The 27,612-nt window shown below is 41.2% G+C and overlaps 1 protein-coding gene across 5 annotated transcripts; it reads right to left on the reverse strand.

Moving 5' to 3' along the window:
* Window positions 1-1,472: 1,472 nt before the first annotated feature.
* On the reverse strand, window positions 1,473-26,828 carry LOC121817360 (endogenous retrovirus group K member 9 Env polyprotein). Of its 5 annotated transcripts, none has more exons than XR_009597644.1 (3): window positions 16,581-26,828; window positions 15,769-16,071; window positions 1,473-3,604 (listed from the first exon to the last, which is right to left on the reverse strand). XR_009597644.1 is itself a non-coding variant. In XM_060403407.1 (3 exons), exons 1-3 carry the CDS (start codon window positions 16,475-16,477, stop codon window positions 3,338-3,340), a joined length of 792 nt encoding a protein of 263 aa, XP_060259390.1. In that variant the 5' UTR covers window positions 16,478-16,574; the 3' UTR covers window positions 1,473-3,337. The 5 variants fall into 5 exon arrangements, 4 of the variants coding, with proteins under 4 accessions (XP_060259390.1, XP_042092828.1, XP_060259389.1 ...); XM_060403407.1 differs by lacking the exon at window positions 16,581-26,828 and having other exon boundaries at window positions 1,473-3,384; window positions 3,569-3,604; window positions 15,769-16,574; XM_042236894.2 differs by lacking the exon at window positions 16,581-26,828 and having other exon boundaries at window positions 1,473-3,384; window positions 3,569-3,604; window positions 15,769-15,932.
* Between the last annotated feature and the right edge of the window lie 784 nt (window positions 26,829-27,612).

Raw genomic sequence — 27,612 nt, forward strand, 5'->3', positions numbered from 1 at the left:
CAGGCTTCTCTGGAAACTCTGAAAATATGAAACCATGAGTAAAAGCTAGACCTAGGGTACACCTCTCTATCCAGCCAGGGGGAAGCCATGCCCATAGGTAAGAGCCACATATCCAGTAGGTCCCGTTTGGAGCAAGGCAGTGTGACTGAGATATCCAGTCCCGATCAGAGCCTGGCCAGGCAAAGGGAAGACCTGAACCGGGGTTGGAAAACACGAGAATGATTACATCGCATGTTTCCTTAGGCAAAAAACCCAATTGTTTTGAATCATTATAATTAAGTTGTTGGCTAACTTCTGGGGATGGCTCTATTTGTTCCTAGCATATTGTGGTACGAGATATTAGATGTCCCTGTTCAGGAGTTAGCCTTATAACCTCATCCCATATTTGATAAACATCAGGTAAAAAGCCACCAGATCTAGATCCATTTACCTTCTTTTTTTTTTTTTAAGTTTAAAATCTTTAATTCTTACATGCGTTCCCAAACATGAACCCCCCTCCCACCTCCCTCCCCATAACATCTCTCTGTAGACCCATTTACCTTCTTATGTGTAGCAAAATAATCATTAAACCAAGACAATGTATAATCAAAATTAAAAGTCACATTATGTCCATAGTTAAAGTATAAAGTGTTGCACCAGTCCATTTTAGGATTGTTAGATGTCATCAGATGAAGAAGAGGCATCACATATGATTGTTGTTGTCGAAGGTATTTGCAGACATGGAAAAAAGTCCTTTCCTTGAAGCGGAAATGCCCACCACGGGAAGCCTTCCACTGATAAAGAGGGGAGTGCTCCACAGACCCAGCAGTTAGACTGATCGTGGAATGCAGCGTAGGAGTGAGCCCAGGACAGGAAGGCATTGTCTTGAGGATCAAACGGCAGACTCAGGATTTTTGGAGTCAGCAGAAGCAGGCTCACATAGATTCTCAGGCCCATCTGAAAAGTACAAAGTCAGAGCATAGAAAGTAAAGACATAAAAAGATGTCACTTAGTTCTGGTCAGGGTGCCACCTGTTAACTCAAGTGTGATGTACCCACGAATCAATTCCTGGCACTTTGACAGCTGTGGGAGAAGAAAGAATAACCTGGTAAAGGCCTTCCCAGAGAGGCTCAAGGGATTGGCCCCCAGATCCCAATGTTTTTATCAGGACCTTGATTCTTGACTCAAATAGAGGCTTGCTTGACTCAGAGGCTGGGTCAGGAGTCACCTCCTGGAGTTCTGTTAATGCCTGTTGAAAAACTGAGAGCTGAGTTACATAATTAGTTAATTCCAAGGCTTCAGGGCCTATAACAATGTCTGTGTGTAAGAAAGGCCTTCCATAAATACATTCAAAGGGGGACAGTGCCTCATTGTGGGGGGCAGTTCTAGCCCTCATTAAAGCTATGGGTGCCGCGGCCAGCACAAGCAAGAGTCGCACCTGCACAGGGAGAGAACGGAGCGTCCCCGCTAAGAAAAATAAGAGAGACAAAAGATGGGGTTGAGAGGATCAGACCAAAATGGCTGATGCCTTTCTTTATTGTGCAGCAGTATATATAGGATAATGTACGTGACTTGTGACATTTACAAGATTGTTCTTAATCTCAAGATACAATCACCAGACCCTTACCATTGTGTACAGAACATAATACTTTTTCCTATGAAGTGTTGCAGAAACTAGACATCCTAGAGCCTTAAGGGCTATAAAAATTCTTCAGGGGGGCGGGACAGGGAGCTTAGGAACATGCCTAAGGCTCTGCATAACCTGCCGAGCAGCTCCCAAGACTTAACCCTTCACGGGCAGTACCCCGCAGCTCCCCTCTCTTTATTTTTTAAAAGCTCCATAAGATGTCGGTGTTGCAACATGTTTTTATGTATCAAAACTCTCATATGTAAAAATTCTTTAACAATGCTATGAATAAGGCAAGGAGCTAAATAAATTACGATAAGTACAACAGTCAGAACCACGCCCACAGCAATTATGCTTCGCCACAGTGAATGAAGGCTAGGGAAGTTAGAAAATAAATTTTGTAAAAAATTGTTGACAGTATCAGCTATATTCAGAGTAGCTTTTGGAGAATTTTCAATATTAAGAATTTCATTATGCAATTGCAAAAGATCTAGAGAAACAGTATCAAACCAAATTCCTTGTAGATGTTTTTTCACCTTATCCCACGGAAAGTCAGATGCATTGTAAGCCTTTTTTGTAACACAAATCCACTTATAATTAGCATGACATTGAATTTTCATGCGAAAACTAGTGCTCTGAACTTGTTCTCCTAGAACTCTAACCACATCATATAAAGCTGATAATCTATCTTCCATTTTTTTATCTATGTCTTCTTGTGTTCCCATTACTTTAGTAACATTATATGACAAGGAATCTACAGTATGAGCAGCTTGAATGGATTGTGCTAAAGATACAGAAGCGGTAACAGCAGTTGCTATAAGGGTGATTAAAGATACTATACCCAGAACAATCAGACTCAAACTTCTTTTAGTGCGGCTAAGAGCCGTGTTAATGCGTTGTAGCAATTCTAAAGCAGTCTCGTCATACCAAGCTTCAGCTATTTCAACAGGTAACATTACAAAAGCAGGTTGTTTTACTATTATAACTTGTTCTCCTTTGGCAACACCTCTAATGCAATTGGTAAGTATGCAATTAGAACAATTTAAATGATAAATATTCAATGACAGTGTTATTTCCACATGGCCTTGTATCAACATGAATGGGTAAGGGACACAAGCTCGGGGATATAAAAACCCCGTAACTCCTACATTACCATATTTACTCCCACTAATATTGGGTTGTAAATATAGACTATTGCCATGACCAAAAGCAGCCAAAAGTTTCCACAGTTCTGTTTGATATACTTGAGCAGTGTTTACAGAGAGAATGGGTGGATGCTGTCCTCGATATTCGGGGAAATCAGGTGTTCCCCCAGGTGCCCAGTCCCATAAAAAGGTGGCATTGGCATTGTTGATGTTGTACACTGATGCAACCCGGGCTCGACATAAAGTCCAAGGAGTGTCTATTCCTATGCAGATGCTTAAATGTTTGTCACAAAATGGAATGTCGAGAGGTCCGGTTCCGTCACGGTAAGATCTTTTTCCGGTTTTTTCGTCAATGCCAGAAATAGTTACTCGAGGGTAGGATATCTCAGCTGACACCTGTATACAGTGAGGATGTTGTGATTGATAAGAAAAGCACATAGGATATTGTGTAGTAAGACCATAAAAAGAGATATTGGCTTGCTGAGGAGAAATGTGAATGTCTGATTTTCCTCCTAAAAGACTTGTATCGTTGACATAGACAGGTACTATTTCTCTATCCCATCCTAATGATTGAATCATAGGCGGATCAGGAATGTATGCCCAAAAAGCCGCAGCCGCCCCGATTTGTATCCGCTGTAACAACAATAATAACATGATCAGTATGTTTGTAGGTGTCACTGGAGGTTGTACATGAGCCTCATTCCAAGCATATCGCATCAACGCCTCAATCTGCCTTTGGGTAGGCAGCTCACTCGTGGGCTCGCCCAATGTCATGCGATGCATTTGATATGTCAGGGAGTTCCTCCGTCGCACGTACCAGCCTCTCCGGGATCCAGCGTGGCGCTTCGGCATCCTGTGGAAAAACACAAACATGTCCCCGTCCCCATATTAATACAGGGTCTGGCCCATACCACAGATTGGTAAGTGGATCTTTCCATCGTACAAGTGGTTTTTTGCATGAGGACCATTCTCCCCAAAAGCGCTGGGCTGCTGAATTGCCTTCTGCATCTAAAGTTAAAAAGTTTAGAACAAAAAGAGCATGATTTAAGGCGTTATGCGGTGAGAGACTATACAGTTCATTCCCCTTTTTTAGTTTTAATAATTGATGTTTAAGGCGTTGATGGGCTCGTTCTACAATACCTTGTCCCTGTGGATTATATGGAATTCCTGTTTTATGATGAATTTGGAAAGAAAGACAAAAACGTTGGAAAGAACGGCTAGTATAACCGGGTCCATTATCTGTTTTAAGGGTGTGTGGGATTCCTGAAATAGAAAAGCAAAAAAGCAAATGTTGAATACAGTGACGAGTTGATTTTCCAGTATGAAGGGAGGCCATGAGAAAATGAGAAAAGGTGTCGATGGAGACATGAACATATTTAAGACGCCCAAATTGAGAAATGTGAGTGACATCTGTTTGCCAGAGATGATTAGGGCGTAGACTTCGAGGGTTGATACCATATTGAGGGAGAACAAAGAATTGAGGACAGGTAGAGCAAGATTTAACGATTTGTCGTGCAGCTTCACGGGAAATCTTAAATTGTAACCGTAAAGAATGACTATTTTGGTGATGTAAGTTATGAGATTTTCGGGCTGCATCGATAGCTGATTGAAAAAACACCTGTTTAGTAAGAACGTCCGCAGTGTGGTTGCCTTGTACCAGGGCACCAGGAAGGGTGGAATGTGCACGAATATGCCCAAAGAAACACGGGTATTGGCGACGGTGAAGGGCCTGTTGAATTAATGTAAATAAGTTAAGAACTTCAGGAGAGCTTGTGCCGATAATTGGAACAGTTTCAAGCATCTGTAAGGCATCGACCACATAGGAGCTGTCTGTAAATAAATTGAAGGAAGTGGGTACAGTCAGCAATGCTTGATGAACTGCAAATAATTCCACAACCTGAGCAGAAGAGAAACTGGTATGTGCATAATAGGTTTGATGGCTAATAATTAAAGCTGCAGTACCATTAGAAGATCTGTCTGTAAATATAAGTGTCGCTTCGGGAATGGGTTGTCGGCGAACTATTTTTGGAAAAATAAAGGCATGAGAGCTAGCAAACTGTAACAATTTATCAGAAGGATAATGAGGAGTAATCCGTCCCGGGTAATTTGCGAAAGCTATAGACCAATTATCTGAAAATTGAAAAAGCCAATCTTGTTCTAAAGCATAAGGAGTGGGAAAAGATGGCGGAGGAATAGGACGGGAAGATCACGTTCTCCCTCACAAATTCCTCAAAAGAACATTTCAACGCCGAGCAAACTCCACAAAACAACTTCTGTAGGCTGGCAGAGGACATCAGGCAACCAGAAAAGCAGACCATTGTCTTCAAAAACAGGTAGGAAAAAATATAAAAGACGAAAAAGGAGACAAAGGAGGTGGGGAGGGAGCTCCATCCCGGGAAGGGAAGCCCGTCCCGGGAAGGGAATTTTAAGAAGAGAGGTTTCCAAACACCAGGAAACACTCTCCCTGCCGAGTCTGTGGCGAGCCTTGGAAACACAGAGGGCAACATAACAGGAAGGAAAAATAGATAAATAATTAAAACCAAGAGATTACAAGCCCACCAGTAACTCCCCCAGCGGAAAAGCAGCACAGACGCCTGCATCCGCCATTGGGAAGTGGGGGCAGGGCAGGGACGCGCGGGAGGCGCGGGCTGCAGAGCTTTGCAAGAATCGGGCAGGAACGCCCCACGCGCAACCAGAACAATCTAACTTGGGCTAGCAAACCAGACTGTGGGATAGCTACCACGCGAAAAGCTCGAACATAAGACACCGCCAGGACCGAGCACAGAACAAAGGACGGAGCGGAAAAAGCCGGCTGCAGACCATTCCCCGCCGGGGACAGGCAGCCAGAGCCATAAGGACTGGAAAGGGGCAATTGCAGACCCGTAGAGACTTTACTTACCTAACTGCAAGCAGGCTCCTTTGCTAAGACTTCTGGGGGTGCTGGACAGTCACAGTCTGCCTCACGGGGTGCGCCAGCGGTCCACCCAGAGAGTTGAGCGGCAGCGGCGGAAAAGGTGACAAGCCGCGGAGATTGCGCTCGCCAAACTCCTGAGCTACTCGGACCTGGGAAGGGCACAAAGCGCAGTCCCAGCCGCATTTGTGCCTCTGAGGGCTGCCTGAGGGCCGAACCTGAGCGGCTTGGACCGGGGAAGTGCACGCAGCCTAGGGCCGGCCCCAGACGGTTCCCGGCTGAGCATCGTAGAGCCGGAGCGGTTTGTGCGCCGCGAGAAAGGACAGGTCAAGCGGGGCAGAGATACTGTGTGCACACGACAGTGCTATTTGTTTGCAGCATCCCCCCTCCCCACAGCGCGACTGAACTAGTGAGCCTAAAAACCAGCAAACAGAAGAAGTTAAACAGGTGAACCACCTTGGAAGTGAGCCCACACGGCCCATAACATCAGAGAAGAGCCAGATATATTTTTAATTTTTTAATATTTTTAAAATCATTCTTTTTTTTTTTTTGCTTTTTGCTGTTTTTTTTTCATTTTTTTCCGAGCTTTTTTTTAATTGTTAAGTCTTCTATTTCTCCTCTAATTTTTATTTCTATAACCTAGTATTACTATTTTAAAAAAAAAAAGACTTTTTTTTTTTTTTTAAGGCAAACACCATATATACTCCTTGGATGGTTGTTGGTGTTTTGTTTTGTTTTTTTTTGTTTGTTTGTTTTTTAATAATTCTTTTTTTTTCTTTCTTCCTTTTTCCTTCTGCTTTTCTTTAATATTGTATCTTTGAAAATCCAACCTCTACTCCAGATTTTTAATCTTTGCTCTTAGGTTTTTGTTGTCAATTTTGTACATTTAAAAACCCAAACTTCACTACCCAAGTTTACCTGAGAGCGAGATTACTGGCTTGACCACTCTCTCCTCCTCTGGCCTCTCCTTTTTCTCCACCAGGTGGCCTCTGTCTCTTTTCTCCCCCATCTCTTCTCTATCCAACTCTGTGAATCTCTGTGTGTTCCAGACGGTAGAGAACACCTAAGGAACTGGTTACTGGCAGGATTTGTCTCTCTCCTACTCATTCCTCTCTCTTATCCTCCTGGTCACCTCTGTCTACTTCCTCCCTCTCCTCTTCCCCGTATAACTCTGTAAATACCTCTGAGCGGTCCAGACTATAGAGCGCACATAAGGAAGTGACTACTGGCTAGCTTGCTCTCTCCTCTCTTGATCTCACCACATCTCATTCCAGTTACCTCTAACTACCCCCTCCATCTTCTCTTCTCCTTGTAACTCAGTGAACCTCTCTGAGTGTCCCTCAATGTGGAGAAACTTTTCATCTTTAACCTAGATGTTTTATCATCGGTGCTGTATAGATGGAGAAGTCTAGAGGCTACTGTAAAAATAAAACTGAAAACCAGAAGCAGGAAGCTTAAACCCAAAGCCTGAAAACATTAGAGAACTCCTGAATTCAGGGAACATTAAGCAATAGGAGCTCATCAAATGCCTTCATACCTACACCGAAACCAAGCTCCACCCAAGGGCCAACAAGTTCCAAAACAAGACATACCACCCAAATTCTCCAGCAACACAGGAACACTCCCCTGAGCCTCAATATACAGGCAGCTCAAAATTATCCCAAAACCTTTGATGTCTCATAACCCATTACGGGTCACTCCACTGCACTCCAGAGAGAAGAAACCCAGCTCCACCCACCAAAACTCCAACACAAGCCTCCCTAACCAGGAAACCTTGACAAGCCACTGATAGAACCCCACCCAAAGTGAGGAAGCTCCATAATAAAGAGAACTCCACAAATTATCAGAATATAAAAAGGCCACCCCAAACGCAGCAATATAACCAAGATGAAGAGACAGAGGAATACTCAGCAGGTAAAGGAACAGGAGAGTTGCTCACCAAACCAAACAAAAGAGGAAGAAGTAGGGAATCTACCGGAGGGAATTCCGAATATTGATAGTGAAAATGATCTAAAATCTTGAAATCAAAATGGAAACACAGATAAATAGCCTAGAGACAAGGATTGAGAAGATGCAAGGAAGGTTTAACAAGGACCTAGAAGAAATAAAAAGAGTCAAAATATAATGAATAACACAATAAATGAGATCAGAAACACTCTGGAGGCAACAAATAGTAGAATAACGGAGGCAGAAGATAGGATTAGTGAAATAGAAGATAGAATGGTAGAAATAAATGAATCAGAGAGGAAACAAGAAAAACGAATTAAAAGAAACGAGGACAATCTCAGAGACCTCCAGGACAATATGAAACGCTCCAACATTCGAATTATAGGAGTCCCAGAAGAAGAAGACAGAAAGAAAGATCATGAGAAAATCCTTGAGGAGATAATAGTTGAAAACTTCCCTAAAATGGGGAAGGAAATAATCACCCAAGTCCAAGAAACACAGAGAGTCCCAAATAGGATAAACCCAAGGCGAAACACCCCAAGACACATATTAATCAAATTAACAAAGATCAAACACAAAGAACAAATATTAAAAGCAGCAAGGGAAAAACAACAAATAACACACAAGGGGATTCCCATAAGGATAACAGCTGATCTGTCAATAGAAACTCTTCAGGCCAGGAGGGAATGGCAAGACATACTTAAAGTGATGAAAGACAATAACCTACAGCCCAGATTACTGTACCCAGCAAGGATCTCATTCAAATACGAAGGAGAAATCAAAGCTTTACAGACAAGCAAAAGCTGAGAGAATTCAGCACCACCAAACCAGCTCTCCAACAAATTCTAAAGGATATCCTCTAGACAGGAAACACGAAAGGGTGTATAAACCCGAACCCAAAACAATAAAGTAAATGGCAACGGGATCATACTTATCAATAATTACCTTAAACATAAATGGGTTGAACGCCCCAACCAAAAGACAAAGACTGGCAGAATGGATACAAAAACAAGACCCCTCTATATGCTGCTTACAAGAGACCCACCTCAAAACAAGGGACACATACAGACTGAAAGTGAAGGGCTGGAAAAGATATACCACGCGAATAGAGACCAAAAGAAAGCAGGAGTGGCAATACTCATATCTGATAAAATAGACTTTAAAACAAAGGCTGTGAAAAGAGACAAAGAAGGCCACTACATAATGATCAAAGGAACAATCCAAGAAGAAGATATAAAAATTATAAATATATATGCACCCAATATAGGAGCACCACAATATGTAAGACAAATGCTAACAAGTATGAAAGGGGAAATCAACAATAACACAATAATAGTGGGAGACTTTAATACCCCACTCACACCTATGGACAGATCAACTAAACAGAAAATTAACAAAGAAACGCAAACTTTAAATGATACATTAGATCAGTTAGACCTAATTGATATCTATAGGACATTTCACCCCAAAACAACGAATTTCACCTTTTTCTCAAGTGCTCATGGAACCTTCTCCAGGATAGATCACATCCTGGGCCATAAATCTAAACTTGATAAATTCAAAAAATCGAAATCATTCCAAGCATCTTTTCTGACCATAATGCATTAAGATTAGATCTCAATTACAGGAGAAAAACTATTAAAAATTCCAACATATGGAGGTTGAACAACACACTTCTGAATAACCAACAAATCACAGAAGAAATCAAAAAGAAATCAAAATATGCATAGAAACGAATGAAAATGAAAACACAACAACCCAAAACCTGTGGGACACTATAAAAGCAGTGCTAAGAGGAAAGTTCATAGCAATACAGGCATACCTCAAGAAACAAGAAAAAGTCAAATAAATAACCTAACTCTACAACTAAAGCAACTAGAAAAGGAAGAGTTGGAGAACCCCAGAGTTAGTAGAAGGAAAGAAATCTTAAAAATTAGGGCAGAAATAAATGCAAAAGAAACAAAAGAGACCATAGCAAAAATCAACAAAGCCAAAAGCTGGTTCTTTGAAAGGATAAATAAAATTGACAAACCATTAGCCAGACTCATCAAGAAGCAAAGAGAGAAAAATCAAATCAATAAAATTAGAAATGAAAATGGAGAGATCACAACAGACAACACAGAAATACAAAGGATCATAAGAGACTACTATCAGCAGTTGTATGCCAATAAAATGGACAACGTGGAAGAAATGGACAAATTCTTAGAAAAGTACAATTCTCCAAAACTGAACCAGGAAGAAATCGAAAATCTTAACAGACCCATCACAAGCACGGAAATTGATACTGTAATCAGAAATCTTCCAGCAAACAAAAGCCCAGGTCCAGATGGCTTCACAGCTGAATTCTACCAAAAATTTCGAGAAGAGCTAACACCTATCCTACTCAAACTCTTCCAGAAATTGCAGAGGAAGGTAAACTTCCAAACTCATTCTATGAGGCCACCATCACCCTAATACCAAAACCTGACAAAGATGTCACAAAAAAGAAAACTACAGGCCAATATCTCTGATGAACATAGATGCAAAAATCCTCAACAAAATTCTAGCAATCAGAATCCAACAACACATTAAAAAGATCATACACCATGACCAAGTGGGCTTTATCCCAGGGATGCAAGGATTCTTCAATATCCGCAAATCAATCAATGTAATTCACCACATTAACAAATTGAAAAATAAAAACCATATGATTATCTCAATAGATGCAGAGAAGGCCTTTGACAAAATTCAACATCCATTTATGATAAAAACTCTCCAGAAAGCAGGAATAGAAGGAACATACCTCAACATAATAAAAGCTATCTATGACAAACCCACAGCAAACATTATCCTCAATGGTGAAAAATTGAAAGCATTTCCCCTCAAGTCAGGAACAAGACAAGGGTGTCCACTTTCACCGCTACTATTCAACATAGTTCTGGAAGTTTTGGCCACAGCAATCAGAGCAGAAAAAGAAATAAAAGGAATCCAAATTGGAAAAGAAGTAAAACTCTCACTGTTTGCAGATGACATGATCCTCTACATGGAAAACCCTAAAGACTCCACCAGAAAATTACTAGAGCTAATCAATGAATATAGTAAAGTTGCAGGATATAAAATCAACACACAGAAATCCCTTGCATTCCTATACACGAATAATGAGAAAGTAGAAAAAGAAATTAAGGAAACAATTCCATTCACCATTGCAACGAAAAGAATAAAATACTTAGGAATATATCTACCTAAAGAAACTAAAGACCTATATATAGAAAACTATAAAACACTGATGAAAGAAATCAAAGAGGACACTAATAGATGGAGAAATATACCATGTTCATGGATTGGAAGAATCAATATAGTGAAAATGAGTATACTACCCAAAGCAATTTACAAATTCAATGCAATCCCTATCAAGCTACCAGCCACATTTTTCACAGAACTAGAACAAATAATTTCAAGATTTGTATGGAAATACAAAAACCTCGAATAGCCAAAGCAATCTTGAGAAAGAAGAATGGAACTGGAGGAATCAACTTGCCTGACTTCAGGCTCTACTACAAAGCCACAGTCATCAAGACAGTATGGTACTGGCACAAAGACAGACATATAGATCAATGGAACAAAACAGAAAGCCCAGAGATAAATCCACACACATATGGACACCTTATCTTTGACAAAGGAGGCAAGAATATACAATGGAGTAAAGACAATCTCTTTAACAAGTGGCGCTGGGAAAACTGGTCAACCACTTGTAAAAGAATGAAACTAGATCACTTTCTAACACCGCACACAAAAATAAACTCAAAATGGATTAAAGATCTAAATGTAAGATCAGAAACTATAAAACTCCTAGAGGAGAACATAGGCAAAACACTCTCAGACATAAATCACAGCAGGATCCTCTATGATCCACCTCCCAGAATTCTGGAAATAAAAGCAAAAATAAACAAATGGGATCTAATTCAAATTAAAAGCTTCTGCACAACAAAGGAAAATATAAGCAAGGTGAAAAGACAGCCTTCTGAATGGGAGAAAATAATAGCAAATGAAGCAACCGACAAACAACTAATCTCAAAAATATACAAGCAACTTATGCAGCTCAACTCCAGAAAAATAAACGGCCCAATCAAAAAATGGGCCAAAGAACTAAATAGACATTTCTCCAAAGAAGACATACGGATGGCTAACAAACACATGAAAAGATGCTCAACATCACTCATTATTAGAGAAATGCAAATCAAAACCACAATGAGGTACCACTTCACACCAGTCAGAATGGCTGCGATCCAAAAATCTGCAAGCAATAAATGCTGGAGAGGGTGTGGAGAAAAGGGAACCCTCCTACACTGTTGGTGGGAATGCAAACTAGTACAGCCACTATGGAGAACAGTGTGGAGATTCCTTAAAAATTGCAAATAGAACTACCTTATGACCCAGCAATCCCACTTCTGGGCATACACACCGAGGAAACCAGAATTGAAAGAGACACATGTACCCCAATGTTCATCGCAGCACTGTTTATAATAGCCAGGACATGGAAACAACCTAGATGTCCATCAGCAGATGAATGGATAAGAAAGCTGTGGTACATATACACAATGGAGTATTACTCAGCCGTTAAAAAGAATTCATTTGAATCAGTTCTGATGAGATGGATGAAACTGGAGCCGATTATACAGAGTGAAGTAAGCCAGAAAGAAAAACACCAATACAGTATACTAACACATATATATGGAATTTAGGAAGATGGCAATGACGACCCTGTATGCAAGACAGGGAAAGAGACACAGATGTGTATAACAGACTTTTGGACTCAGAGGGAGAGGGAGAGGGTGGGATGATTTGGGAGAATGACATTCTAACATGTATACTATCATGTGAATTGAATCGCCAGTCTATGTCTGACGCAGGATGCAGCATGCTTGGGGCTGGTGCATGGGGATGACCCAGAAAGATGTTATGGGGAGGGGGGTGGGAGGGGGGTTCATGTTTGGGAATGCATGTAAGAATTAAAGATTTTAAAATTTAAAAAATAAAAAACTAAAAAAAAAAAAAAAAGAAGAAGAGGTGGCAAGAACACACAGAAGAACCATATAAAAAAGATATAAAGCATAAGGAATACAAATGAAAGGGGGTTCCATACCAAAATATTGGATGGCCTCATGACGTCCTTTTGCTACAATTTTTGCAACAAGCTCATAGTAAGGGAGCAGATGTTTAGTTGGAGTAGCAGATAGATATATCCATCGCAAAGGTTTATCTTGATAAAGTACCCCTGTGGGTGCTCGAGGGGTAGGAAGTATATACAAACCCCATGATCGTTGGTAATCACAATAAGTAATCTGTTGTTGTCTAATAGCTTCTTCTATTGATTGTAAGGCTGATCGTCCTTTTAAAGAAAGTGTTCGGGGTGACGCAGGGTCAGAGTCACCTTTAAGGATATCAAATAATGGTTGCAAGGTGTAGGTGGGTAATTTTAAATAAGGGCGTATCCAATTAATGTCTCCTAGAAGTTTTTGAAAATCATTTAGAGTTTTTAAATGGTCAGTCTGTAATTTTACTAATTGGGTATTATAAACACGAGGATATAAGGAGAAACCCAAATAATTATAGGGAAAGTGAGTTTGAATTTTTTCATCAGCAATGACAAGACCATTAAGACTTAAGTGTTTTTTTAGAATAGAAAAAGCTTGATACAATAGATGTTCGTCAGCATGAGCTAGTAATATATCATCCATATAATGAACTAAATACAAGTGAGGAAAAAGTTGACGAACGGGAGCTAATGCTGTAGCAACAAATTTTTGACACAGCGTAGGGCTATTAGTCATTCCTTGTGGGAGGACTCTCCATTGATAGCGTTGCATAGGTTCTTTAAAATTAACAGAGGGCAAACTAAAGGCAAATCTTTTACAATCTTGGGGTGCAAGAGGAATAGTGTAAAAACAATCTTTTAAATCTATAATAATGATATAGGATTTGTCAGGTATAGCAGAAGGAGTGGGCAATCCAGGTTGTAGGGCTCCCATATGCATCATCGTTTCATTTACCTTACGAAGGTCTTGTAGCAATCTCCATTTTCCAGACTTCTTTTTAATAACAAAAATTGGGGAATTCCACGCAGAGGTAGAGGGTTCAATATGCCCAAGTCTCAGCTGTTCCTGCACCAGCTGTTGTGCGGCAAAAAGTTTCTCTTGTGTTAGGGGCCACTGATCGACCCATACCGGTTCCTCAGATTTCCAATCAATAGGATCGGCATGTGTCACAGGAGAATCAGAGGTCCCTAGGGAAAACACCCCAAGCCCTTTCGACTTTGATTAGATTTTAAATCAAGGGGTAAAATGATACCTTGATGTTGTTTGCCTAAACCTTGGTTTGGGAGTAAGCCCTGATCTAACATCAAATCTGTTACGGTGGATGAAGGACTATATAAATAAACATTATATATTTTATAATATATATAATATATTAAGCAAAATTTGCTTAATATATCACACCCCCATAGATTAACTGGAAGATGGGGCAGAATATAAGGTTTAAATTGTCCTGTATGGCCATCTTTATCCCTCCAAGTAAGAAGGGACGAACTTTGTTCTGGATTGGTAGTTTGGCCAATACCCTGAAGAGTGGAAATAGCTATTTGTTTAGGCCATGTAGTAGGCCAGTATTTTTCAGAAATAACGCTAATATCAGCCCCTGTATCAAGCACTCCGCAGAAAAGCTTACCATTAATGCGTAGCTCAAGTTCTGTTCGTGCCTCGGTAACATTTTGCACCCAATAGGCGTCAGAGGACCCGAAACCTTTATCTTGACGGTCTCGGTTAATTGTTCTTCCTTGTATAACTAATGGAACTAAAAGGAGTTGAGCTATACGTTGTCCTGCATTGATTACAATAATTTTGTTAGGAGCGGAGGCTAATATTTTTATCTCTCCTGTATAATCAGAGTCAATCACACCAGGATGAATAAGTATTCCCTTTAAAGACGCACTGCTGTGCCCCAAAAGCAGTCCAGCTGTTCCTGGAGGTAAAGGCCCAAACACTCCTGTGGCAAGGGTTTGAACCCCCATCTCGGGGGTTAATACTGTGTAGGAGGTGGCACAGAGGTCCAATCCCGCGCTGCCTCTTGTGGCTCGGCAGAGGTCTGCAATGGTTCTTTGGGAACCTGCAGTGTTGCCCCATAACATTGTTTTGGGGCCAGGGGCTGGCCCCTCACCCAGTTTCCCGAAACCGGGGGTAAAGGATTACCTTGAACATCCGTTTTAGAACGACAATCCCGGGCCCAATGCTTCCCCTTTTTGCATCGTGGGCACAAATTAGGAGTGTTGACAGGGGTTTGTTGTTTTGGGGGGCACACTGCAGCCCGATGGCCAGGTTGACCACAAACAAAGCAACCCGAATTACCTGACTTTTGACATCTTTTCTTGTTCCTGGCTTGCTGCTGAAAAAGTACCTCTTTAATGCTTTTTCCTTGTAATGCTGCTGCCATAGCAATGCCTTGCATGTAGGAGGGTCCAATGTCAGCACAAATGCGAATAAAGTTGGACAGATCTCCCTTTTTTCGATAAGGTCGTAAAGCAGCTTGACAGGCAGAGTTAGCGTTTTCAAAAGCCAATTGTTTTGCTAATACCATCCCAGCCTTTTCATCTGACATTATCTTACCTATAGTATCTAAGAGCCGTGCCACGAAGTCCTGATAAGGCTCATCAGGTCCCTGTCGGACTTTTGAAAGATCTTCTGTCTTAGTACTGGAGCTAGGAAGTTTTTTCCATGCCTGCCGAGCCGCATTTGATATTTGTGCATATGCACCAGGTAAGAAATTAAGTTGAGTATTAGTAGCTTGGAAAGCGCCTTCACCAGTCAACATTTTGTAAGAGGTCTGTATACCTTGCTGCCGATTAACATCGGCTATACGAGCACACTGTTCAACATATTCAGATTTCCATAGTAAATAATCTCCCCCTGAGAGACAGGCCCTAGCTATTTGTTTCCAATCATTTGGGGGTAGATTTTGAGTACCCAGATTTTCTATCATAGCAATAGTGAATGGAGCGGTAGGACCGTATTGTGAGCAAGCAATCTTTAACTCTTTTAGTTGTTTGAAAGGCAGCGCTTCATAAAAACGCTGGTTGTTATTTTCAAAGACAGGAAAAGCAAGAGAAAAATCGGAGACAAACTCACCAAGTCGTTGTGCTTGTCTCAATGCCTTCTGCAGCGGAGACACAATCTCAGATGGAGGAGGAGGCCCCGGAGGGGGATCGAGACCAGCCACAACGGAAGGAGCATCGGCAGGGGGAAGAGGCGGAGCAGAAGGTTTAGAATTGTTACTAGGAAGCTTAATTCCTGAGTTCTGTAAAGCAACAGTGAGGTTTTTTAAACATTCAACCAAATCATCTTTAGATGTTGACGCCCCCTTTTCTTGTGCCAAAAAACCCCAATCCTCTTGATGGTATTTAGCAGCTTCTTCGTCTAACTCCGCCTCATCTGTGGATGAAAGTGAATCATCATTATCCGAAGGACGCGATAATTTAAAAAACGGAGGGTCGCCTTCAACTCCCTCGGGAACAGCATACCTGGGTTCCAAATCAGGAACATGGAGAGGATTTTTTTCCTGTTTTAATAAATTTCCTAAACGTTTTAATTCATCATTATCAAAATCCAGGCAATCACGAATTAGTGTCCAAAAGGATAAAGTTTCAACAGGGACTTTTTCAGGGCCATGTAGAGTATAATGAGTCCGAATTTGTTCCCCTACCTTCTTCCATGTCTCTAAATTTACTGTGCCTTCTCTGGGGAACCAAGGGCAAACTTCCTCAATAAATGAAAGAAAATTGATTAATTTAGGTTTGGAAACAGTAATTCCCCGATGTTTTAACATTACAGATAACATATGTACAAACAATTGACGACTATGCGTCTGTCCCACATTTATACTCTCAACTATATACCTTACTACTCCTTAATTTAAATCACTTGTATACTTATATACTCACTCTTTTCGGCTAATAAGAGTAGTGGCGAGGAAAACTGTCGAACAGCCCCACGTTGGGCGCCACCTGCCGCGGCCAGCACAAGCAAGAGTCGCACCTGCACAGGGAGAGAACGGAGCATCCCCGCTAAGAAAAATAAGAGAGACAAAAGATGGGGTTGAGAGGATCAGACCAAAATGGCTGATGCCTTTCTTTATTGTGCAGCAGTATATACAGGATAATGTACTTGACTTGTGACATTTACAAGATTGTTCTTAATCTCAAGATACAATCACCAGACCCTTACCATTGTGTACAGAACAGAATACTTTTTCCTATGAAGTGTTGCAAAAACTAGACATCCTAGAGCCTTAAGGGCTATAAAAATTCTTCAGGGGGGCGGGACAGGGAGTTTAGGAACATGCCTAAGGCTCTGCATAACCTGCCGAGCAGCTCCCAAGACTTAACCCTTCACAGGCAGTCCCCCGCATATGGGTAGAATTTTAATCCAGTTGTCCTGCATCTCTTGAGTTAATTTGCGCAGTCATTATCTTTTTTTCAAACTTTCCTGAGTTTGGGGGTCTCCAGGAACAGTGTAAGTAATATTCTATTCCTAGAGATTTTGACACCCCTTGAGTTACAGCAGCTTTAAAGGCGGAGCCATTGTCACTCTGAAGGCTCCATGGCAGCCCAAACCTGGGAATAATTTCATGGATTAAAATTCTTGTAACCTCCTTAGCCTGTTCACATGACAGGGAAAAGTCTGAATCCATTCAGTGAAAGTATCCACCCAAACTTTTAAGCAAGAATGTCCACTTGCTTTTGGCATATGAGTAAAATCAATTTCCCAGTCCTCTCCAGGATATTTTCTACTTTGTTGGAACCCAGATTTTTCTAGCTTTTCAGTCTTTGGGTTATTTTTCTGACAAACCTCACATCTTTTGATAATTTTCTTTAAAGTTTTTGTTATGTTTTTACCTTCAAACAAATGACAAGCCATCTGGTAAGTACTCTCAACACCTAAATGAAAGCTCTGGTGCAAACCCTTAAGAATTTTCCATTGAGCATTTTCAGGAATTATTAATCGTCCATCCTCAGACTGTAACCATCCTTTATTAGTAATCTTTGCTCCTCTTTTCTCATATCTTTCTAATTCTTCCTCAATATATTGTGGTTTTTCCTGTTCCACAGGTCCTGTCCAGATCAAAGCCATCTGCAGTGAATGAGGTTTCGTAAAGTGCCCCTTTTCTGGCTTGACAGCCAGCCAGCTACTTCTTTAGGACAATATATAGCAGTTAAAAGCAGTTAAAAGTCTCTCAGTCTCTCTGAAATGCTTAATAGGTTCTCCAGTTGCCATTTTAAACTTTCTTTCCATATTGCAGCTTGCATGTAAAGTCAAATAAGCATACTTAGAATCAGTGTAGGTATTTACTCACTGCCCTTTGCTTAACTCTAGAGCTCAGGTAAGAGCCGCAAGCTCCACTAGCTGAGCACTCATTCCCTGGGGGAGAGATTTTGCTACTAAAACCTGTTCAGCCATCACCACAGGGTAACCTGCTTTACGCTTCCTGTCCCGAACAAAAGAATTGCCATCTGTAAATATTTCCATGTCAGGATTGTCTAATGGAGTATCCATCAGATCTTCCCAAGCTGCATAGTTTAAAGTTAGAAATTGAAAACAATCATGATCAGGTGTTTTGTTTTCCTTCTCAGGAAGGAAAGTGGCAGGATTTAAGTTTCTACAAACTTTAAGCTAAGTTATTGATCCTTCTAACAATGACTGATATTTAAGAAGCCAACTGTCTGTCATCCAAGTATTAACCTTAGAGTTTAAGAATACACTCCTATAGGCTGCTGGTGAGGCTTTTGGGGTTGTGTCAAAACTCCCAAGGCCATACCTTTTCTTTCAGCAACAAACAAATTAAATTCTGACCCTGTGGGCAAGCTCAAAGAAGGAGCTTGCAGGAGAGCAGTCTGAAGAGCCTTAAAAGCCTTTTGAGTCTCTGGGGACCAAACCAGCTTGTCAGTTTGGGCCTGCTGAGTTTCATTTATAAATTTATATAAAAGCTGGGCAAGTTCCCCATAACCCGGACTCCAAATGCAGCAGTAGCCTGTGATTCCTAAAAATCCTCTCAGTTGTCTTAAAGTCATAGGTAGGGGATCATTTAGTATAGGTGTAGTTCTCAGGACCTATGGCCCTAGTCCCTTCTGATATGATTAGGCCCAGATATTTAGCAGATTGTTGACAGAGCTGAGCCTTTTCCCTTGATGCCCTATAACTGCAGCATGCCAGAAAGTTTAAGAAATCTTCTGAGGCCTGTGAGCAAACTTCCTCTGTCTCAGCACAAAGCAGAATATCATCTCCATATTGTAGCACCATTGCCTCGGAGCTATTAAAGTTTTGTAGATCCCCTGACAAACTTTGCCCAAACAGGTGGGAACTGTCATGAAATCCCTAGAGCAAAACTGTCCAGGTTAACTGAGAGGCTGGCTGAGTAGTGTCTTCAAAGGCAAATAGAAATTGACTTTCCTCTGCCAAAGGCATTGAATAGAAGGCATCTTTTAAATCAGTTACTGAGAAATATTTGGCTCATTCAGTAATTTCAGACAATAGAGTGTAAGGATTAGGCACCACGGGTATAAAGGAACTACAGCCTCATTTATTATTTGTAAATCTTGAACTAGTCTGCGTTTATCATTTGATTTCTTTACACCCAAAATAGGAATGTTGCATGGACTGTTATGGGGATTTAATAGTCCCTGCTCCTTTAAATTCCCAATGATGGGTTTTAACCCTTCCTTAACCTCAGGTTTCAGTGGATACTGCTTTTTATGGGGAAATAAACGTGGGTCTTTGAGCTTGACAGCTACAGGAATAGCATTTTGTGCTCAACCCACAGATTTTCCATCAGCCCACACTCTAGATTTACATTGTGTTCAATTAATGGGAGAGAAAGGGAGGGCTCCATATTCATGAAAACAGAGGCATGGACCTTGCTCAATATATCCCTCCCCAAAAGGGGTGAGAGAGACTCCAGGACGATCAGAAATTCTTGTGAAAATAGCTCAGAGTCCCAGTTGCAGCTTACAGGATGACTGAAATAAAAACTTTTAGGTAGTCTAGCCCCATTACAGAAGCGGATCAGGGAGAAAGTGGGCCAGGGGCTTCAGTAAGCAGAGTAGGTTGCCCCAGCGTCCAAAAGGAAATCAATGGATTGGCCCCCCACAGTTATTAATACCAGGGGTTCCTCAGGTGTAATTAGGCCAGGAGCTTGTATGGGGACCCCCGGGCACCTTCAGTCCTGATTGTCTTGAAATTCTAACCCCAGAAACCTACACTTCTGGGGGCAGTCTTTCCTCCAGTGTGGTCCCTTGCAGACCAGACATGGAGCCAGGGGTGGCTTAGATGCCTGAGGGCAATCTCGCTTGAGGTGCCTCTCCTTTCCACAGTAATAGCAAACCCATCCCTTTTCACCTGGGTCCCTCTGGGCATTTTTCTCAGGCTGTTTAAAAAACGGTTCTAACAGCCATTACAAGGGCTTCCCCTGTTCCTTTGTTTTTCTCTGCCTTTCTTTCTTTTCCTTATATTCCCTACCATCATAGACTGTCTGAGCCAGTTGCAACAGATTATCTAAAGACTGATTTGGTCCATACACCTGTTTTAATAGCTTATGGTGGATATCTGGAGCCGACTGAGAAATCTATCTTTTAACATCACTCTTCCCTCTTCACTTTCGGGATCAATCTCAGTGAATCTGTGAAGGGCTTCCCTCAGTTTATCTAGGGATTTACCAGAAGCTTCCTTCTCTTCCTGTTTTATGTTTGCCAATTTGGCATAAAGTCTTAGCATGTGCTTGCCTGAGTCCTTCAAGAACATATCTGACAAAGTGACCCTGATCCCATCTTCCTTTAGCTGTGTTATAGTCCCAATCTAGGTCTATAGTTGGGACTGCCTGATTCCCAGTGGGGAGGGCAGCTATCTCGTCTTCCTTCTTCGCTACTGATTCATTACCAAGCCATTCATCTCCATAAGCAACCACTTTCCCCAAAACTTGAGTTTTTGAGTTGGAAGTTAGCAATTGTCCCAGGATATACATCACATCTTTCCAAGTAAGTCATAAAGCAGAGTAACACCCTTAAAAGCTCTAATATATTTTTCTGGGTCCTCTAAATAATCTCCCAGATCCTCCTTGATTCTTTGTATTTCTTGGTTAAAAAAAAGGGTTTATTAACTCTCACAGATTAATTATTTCTCCTGGTGGGTGTTTCATGAAGAGGGTGTTCCTCAACCTTTCAGGCTGCTCTGCACATATGATCCCAGGGATAGATTGGAGAAACCTGCTTTTCTTTATCTATTTGTCTCCTGTCCTCCATCTCATCCTGTATTTCATCCTTAGTTTTTGCTGTCTGAGCTTCTCTTACTTCGATTGTCTGAACTTCCATTGAAATCATGGTAGTCTGAGATTGTACTGAAACAGGTGTCAGGGGCCAGCGTGAGGAATTCCGCCCATGGCAAAGGTCATGAGGAAGGAGGCTTGGCATACGCAAAGGCGTGATCAAGCCTCAGGAAACCCCCTGTTCCCGAGCATCTAACCCCAAAGCCAGAGTCTGTTTTATGCTCTCACCTACACCTCTGACTTTACGGGGGCTCTCCCCCATAACCGTTTCTCTCTGAGAAGGAGTAAATGTGCAGCTCCAAGGCAATAAAAATTCTTGGGCGTGACAAGAGTGTTTCAGCTTACGGGCTCCTCTGAAGGTTATCTAGCCCACCTGTATAGGTTTGTCCGGCCACATGTGATTGTTTACAGCCTCCCAACCTGAGAGGCATGAGATGTTTTAGACTTACTAAAGGCAAATTATTTTGGGGAGTTAGAAATTATTAGTATAGTTGGTTAGGAATTATATTGGTGAAGGGTTCTTCATTTGTTGTGTCAATAATTGCTGCTAATTCCCTGCTCTGGGTGGGACAAGGATGTCTCAGGTCAAACCTCTCTGCTGACAGACTAGCTTGTGTGACAGGATTATCCATACTGCTGCCACTAGGCACGTGATTGTTTACTACCTCTCAACTGTAAACAGCACAGAGAGTTTTGGAGTATTTTGAGAGTCTTAATTAGCATAGGGCTTTTTCTTCTTGTTGAGTCAATGATTGCCACCAGGCCTCTATATCCTTAGGCACCTGGGAATATATTAATCAATGTATTTGGAATATAGCAAAGGAAATATGGTAGTTTTTGATGTTAGCAATACTAGACTTTTTGAGTTAATGGATTTTCTCTTTTGTAATAGATCACTGTACTTTGTTATAAATCACTGTGTCCTTGCTATGTAAGAATGTAACTTTATCATATCTTAAGACTAAATAGATCTTAAGGGGAGCATTGGTGAAAGGATTTTCATTTGTTGGGCTGATGTTTGCTGCTAAATCTCCATGTTCCCTACCCTTATAATGAATATAACTAACATATAGGAGAAATAAGTATTAACCTTTAAACATATAGGAGAAATAAGTATTAACCTTTAAGATTAATCATGTTAACCTTGGGTTAAATAAATTCCTTTCTTGATTGTAACTCACTACACCCTCACCCTATAGGAATGTAACTTTATTTGGAGGGTGGTGCCTGGTTTAAGAAAAAACACCCTTGGAAGAAATAAGTTTTTGGTTATCAGAAAGAAAGGATTATAAAATGTCAGCAGGTCTCACTCATGGCCAGAAGATGATGTACCTTTTTTATATACATTTATGTGAAGCACCTGATTTTGATAAAGGTCAGGACTGCTGACCCCCGCGTGACTCTGTATTCATCCCTATGTGTAACAAAAGGTATATAAGCAAACCCAAAAATAAAGAAATCGGATCAGTTTCCGGAAAGACTGATTCCCCCATGTCGCTTCTTTCTTGCTCCCGTTTTTCTGGCTGAATTCCCATCTGGAGCATGGATGCTATTCCACGTAGTCCAAGTTATTCAGCCTCTTTTTCTCCACTGATCTTCCTACTACACTATCCATTTCTAATCTCTCTATATCTGTGATTAAATATGTATTTTTCCAAAGACGCCGACTCCGTCCCCACCTTTGAATCACCCTGGATCCACCGGGGCTGGACCCCGGCACAGGGGTTGTTTGGACCTCTACCTGGGCAGTTTGAATCTCAGTTTGGGTTTTTACCAAGACCAAGGCAACCCTTCCTGGAGGGAGGTGGGGTGGGCGGTGGTTTCCTGACTTTCAGTTTAATCAGTTTGGAGTCCTGGGTACGGGGACAAAGTAGGAGGACAGGAGGGAGCTGAAGGTTTCATACCCAAATCTATACCCTTAGGACATAAGTCTGGCATGTCTCGCAGAGAGAAAAAGGGCAACACATATGCTACTTTAACTCATTTCCCTGGTTTTCTGCAGAACCAGTCTAGCTACTGTTCGCCATTCTCCAGTGGATACTGTGGCCATGCAGTATCACATAGGAAGATCAGGCATGTCTTTAAGCCCTGGGGATCAAATCTACCCCAGCTTTTCAGGATACAGTTCAAAGGAGTGACGCTGGAATTGTTAGCTCCTATCCGTAAGAGAGGGAAAAAAAGCAACCAGTGCCTTCTTTCTACTGTAGGCATCCCTCCCTGCTCTAGATGGGGGTGTAGACAGACTTTACACTGAAGCTTTTGAGAGGGTAACAGGCAGGAAGGCCAGGGGTCTCCAAACAGAGGAAGTAGACTGCAAGTGTCAGACATTTTTTAATCTTTCTCTTAAGCAGCAGGAGGAAACAAATAAGTGTTAAGATTTTTTCCCCTTCTCTATATGAATTTAAAAAGAGGTTTCCTTTAAAATTCTGTGCTGCCATAATGACACCCACCCGAACTTAACTTTTCTCAAACCTTGAGCTAACCAATGCATTTTTCTTATGGAAATATTTGTCTTAAGCTATGTTAGTGAACTATGTATTTACCCTAGACTCTGTCTTCAAGGTGGTTCTGCCTAAGACTCAGAATCGACTTGACAAACCAGTATGTTTTACTCATGCAAATGTTCTCTTAAGCTATGTTAATGAGAATATATTTGCTTAGAAACCTGCCTTTCTTCAAGATTCATGTCAATCATTTTATGGCCCAGGACAGCTCACTTTGTGCCAATGTTATCTCAAAATTCATGCTGTGGGTGAGGGGCCTAGTACCAGTCTCTGAGTTTTGAGACATTTCCTTTCTCCAATTAGCAGACTTCTAGTAGCTATATTTCAGTGTTGACCATCTGGTGATGTCCATGTGTAGAGCCTTCTCTTGTGTTGCTGGAAGAGGGTGTTTGCTATGACCAGTGCGTTCTCTTGGCAAAACTCTATTAGCCTTTGCCCTGCTTCATTCTGTATTCCAAGGCCAAATTTGCCTGTTACCCCAGGTGTTTCATGAGTTCCTACTTTTGCATGCCAGTCCCCTGTAATGTAAAGGACATCTTTTTTAGGTGTTAGTTCTAAAAAGTCTTGGAGGTCTTCATAGAACCATTCAACTTCAGCTTCTTCAGCATTACTGGTTGGGGCATAGACTTGGATTACTGTGATATTGAATGGTTTGCCTTGGAAACAAACAGAGATTATTCTGTCATTTTTGAGATTGCATCCAAGTACTGCATTTCGGATTCTTTTGTTGACCGTGGTGGCTACTCCATTTCTTCTAAGCGATTCCTGCCCGCAGTAGTAGATATAATGGTCATCTGAGTTAAATTCACCCAAAATTCTGAAAGAGATGGGAATACCAGACCACCTGACCTGCCTCTTGAGAAACCTATATGCAGGTCAGGAAGCAACAGTTAGAACTGGACATGGAACAACAGACTGGTTTCAAATAGGAAAAGGAGTATGTCAAGGCTGTTTATTGTCACCTTGCTTATTTAACTTCTATGCAGAGTACATCATGAGAAATGCTGGACTGGAAGAAGCACAAGCTGAAATCAAGATTGCCAGGAGAAATATCAATAACGTCAGATATGCAGATAACACCATCCTTATGGCAGAAAGTGAAGAGGAACTAAAAAGCCTCTTGATAAAGGTGAAAGAGGAGAGTGAAAAAGTTGGCTTAAAGCTCAAAATACAGAAAATGAAGATCATGGCATCCTGTCCCATCACTTCATGGGAAATAGATGGGGAAACAGTGGAAACAGCGTCAGACTTTATTTTGGGGGGCTCCAAAATCACTGCAGATGGTGATTGCAGCCATGAAATTAAAAGATGCTTACTCCTTGGAAGAGAAGTTATGACCAACCTAGATAGCATATTCAAAAGCAGAGACATTACTTTGCCAACAAAGGTCCGTCTAGTCAAGGCTATGGTTTTTCCAGTAGTCATGTATGGATGTGAGAGTTTGACTGTGAAGAAAGCTGAGTGCTGAAGCATTGATGCTTTTGAACTGTGGTGTTGGAGAAGACTCTTGAGAGTCCCTTGGACTGCAAGGAGATCCAACCAGTCCATTCTAAATGAGATCAGTCCTGGGTGTTCTTTGGAAGGACCGATGCTAAAGCTGAAACCAATACTTTGGCCACCTCATGTGAAGAATTGATTCATTGGCAAAGATTCTGATGCTGGGAAGGATTGGGGGCAGGAGGAGAAGGGGACGACAGAGGATGAGATGGCTGGATGGCATCATGGACTCGATGGACATGAGTTTGAGTGAACTCCGGGAGTTGGTGATGGACAGGGAGGTCTGGCGTGCTTCAGTTCATGGGGTTGCAGAGTCAGACACAACTGAGCGACTGAACTGATTTGAACTGAATAGCCATATAACATCCAGCTAAAGACTATCAAGGAGATAACTCTTTCTCCCCCTTTCTGATGTCTATGTCAGAAGCTTTCTCTATCTCTTTTATACTTTAATAAAATTGTATTACACAAAAGCTCTGAGCGATCAAGCCTCGTCACTGGCCCCATATTTAATTCTTCTTCTTTGGAGGCCAAGAGTCCCAGTGTCTTTCACAGCTCAGCAACAACCTTTCAGTAACATCTTGCAAAACTTAGTACAATATCACAACCAGGATATTGACAGCAATATAATCAAGATATAGACTATTTCCATTGCTACAAGGATCCTTTTTGTTTCCTTTTTATACCCACAGACACTTCTCTGCCACCCCCCTCCTCAACTCTTGGGCCACTAATATATTCTGTTTCTTATGCCATTTCAAGAATGTTACAAAAATTGAATGATCTTTTGAGATTGGCTTTTTAAAGTAGACTAATTTTTAAAGCAGTTTTAGGTTTAAAGCAGAAAAATTGGGCAGCAAGTACAGAGACTTCACATGAACCTCTTCTCCCTCTACATTAGTGTGGTACATTTGTTACAATTATTGAACAGCTACTGATATATTATTAACTACAGTCCATAGTTTATATTAGGATTCACTCTTCATGTTGTACAGTTCCATGGATTTTGACAAATGCATAATGTCGTGTATCCACCTTATAGCATCATACAGAGTGGTTTCCCTGCCCTAAAAATCCTGTGTGCTCCACCTATTCATCCCTGCCTCCTCCCACTATCAAACCCTGACAACCATTGACCTTTTTACTGTCTCTATAGTTTTACCTTTTCCAGGATGTCATTAGTTGGACCCATATGGTATGTTGTCTTTTAGACTGACTTCTTTCACTTAGAAGTGTGCATTTAAGGTTCCTCCATGCTTTTTCATAGCTTGATAGTTTGTTTCTTCTTATCGATGAGTAATACTCCATTGTATGGGTATACCATAGTTTATTTATCCATTCACCTAATTGAATAACATCTTAGTTTCCAATTTTTGGCAATTGTGAGTAAAGCTGCTATAAATATTTTGTGTGTGTGAATGAATGTATATATAAATTCATTTGGATAAATACCTAGGAGTACAATTGCTGGATCAAATAGCCAGTGTTTACTATTATAAGAAGCTGTGTCTTCTGTAGACTTAAAGAACATACTTTTGAAAACAGGGAGGGAAGGAGGGTGTGGTTCAAATTGAGAAAGTAGGATTAAAACCTGCACATTACCATATGTAAAATAGATAGCTAGTGAGAAGTTGCTGTATAACACAGGGAACTCAACCAGGTGCTCTGTGACAACATAGAGGGTGGAATGGGGTTGGAGGTGGGAAGGAGGTTCAAGAGGGAGGGGACCTATGTATACTTAATGGCTGATTCACACTGTTGTATGGCAGAAACCAACACAACGTTGTAAAGCAATTATCCTTCAGTTAAAAGGAAATTGTGTCTTCCAAAGTGGCTGTACCATTTTGGATTACAAACAGCAATAAATGTGTTTTCCTGTTGCTCTGTCTCCCACCTAGCGTTTGGTGTTGTCAGTGTTTTGGATTTTGGTCATTCTAAAAGCTGTGAGATAATAGTAACATCTCATTGTAGTTTTAATTTACAATTCCCTTCCCTGGTGGTTCAGACGGTAAAGAACCTGCCTGCAGGGCAGGAGACCTGGTTTCTATCCCTGGGTCAGGAAGATCCCCTGTGGTGGAGGGGGGAGCTTGGCAACCCACTTCAGTATTCTTGCCTGGAGAATTCCATGGACAGAGGAGCCTGGTGGGCTGCAGTTCATGGGGTGGCAAAGTCAGACACAGCTGAGCAACTAACACTTACCACTTAGTGACATATGATATTGAAAAACTTTTCATGTGCTTCTTTGCTATCTGTGTATCTTTTTTGGTGAAATGTCCCTTATGATTTCTGTCCATTTTCTATTTAGATTGTTTGATATTTTTAACTGTTGAGTTTTGGAAGTTCTCTACATATTTGTAGCTATTAACAAATTTTCACAAACTGGGTAATTTAAAACAATAGAAATTTGTTCCCATATAATATTGGCAGAACAGAGTCCAAAATCTGCCCAGTGCCAGTCCAGTGCCTGCTTCCCTTCTAGTTTCTGGTGGCTTCCAGGAGTCTATCGTGTTCCTTGTTTTGTGGCTGTATCTCTTCAGTTTCTACCTTTATCTTTCATGAAATATTTTCTTCTATGTACCTTTTCTTCTGTCTCTTATAAGAACACTTGCTATTGGATTTAGACCCTACTGGGGTCCTTGAGAGTTTCTGAGACCCTGG

Source organism: Ovis aries, chromosome 20 (assembly GCF_016772045.2).
Source record: "Ovis aries strain OAR_USU_Benz2616 breed Rambouillet chromosome 20, ARS-UI_Ramb_v3.0, whole genome shotgun sequence".
NCBI lineage: Eukaryota > Metazoa > Chordata > Mammalia > Artiodactyla > Bovidae > Ovis > Ovis aries.

What these genes read in the sequence shown, in the direction of transcription:
- LOC121817360 (XM_060403406.1), bottom strand. Translation starts at nt 3,603, where the DNA reads ATGCCGAAGCGCCACGCTGGATCCCGGAGAGGCTGGTACGTGCGACGG.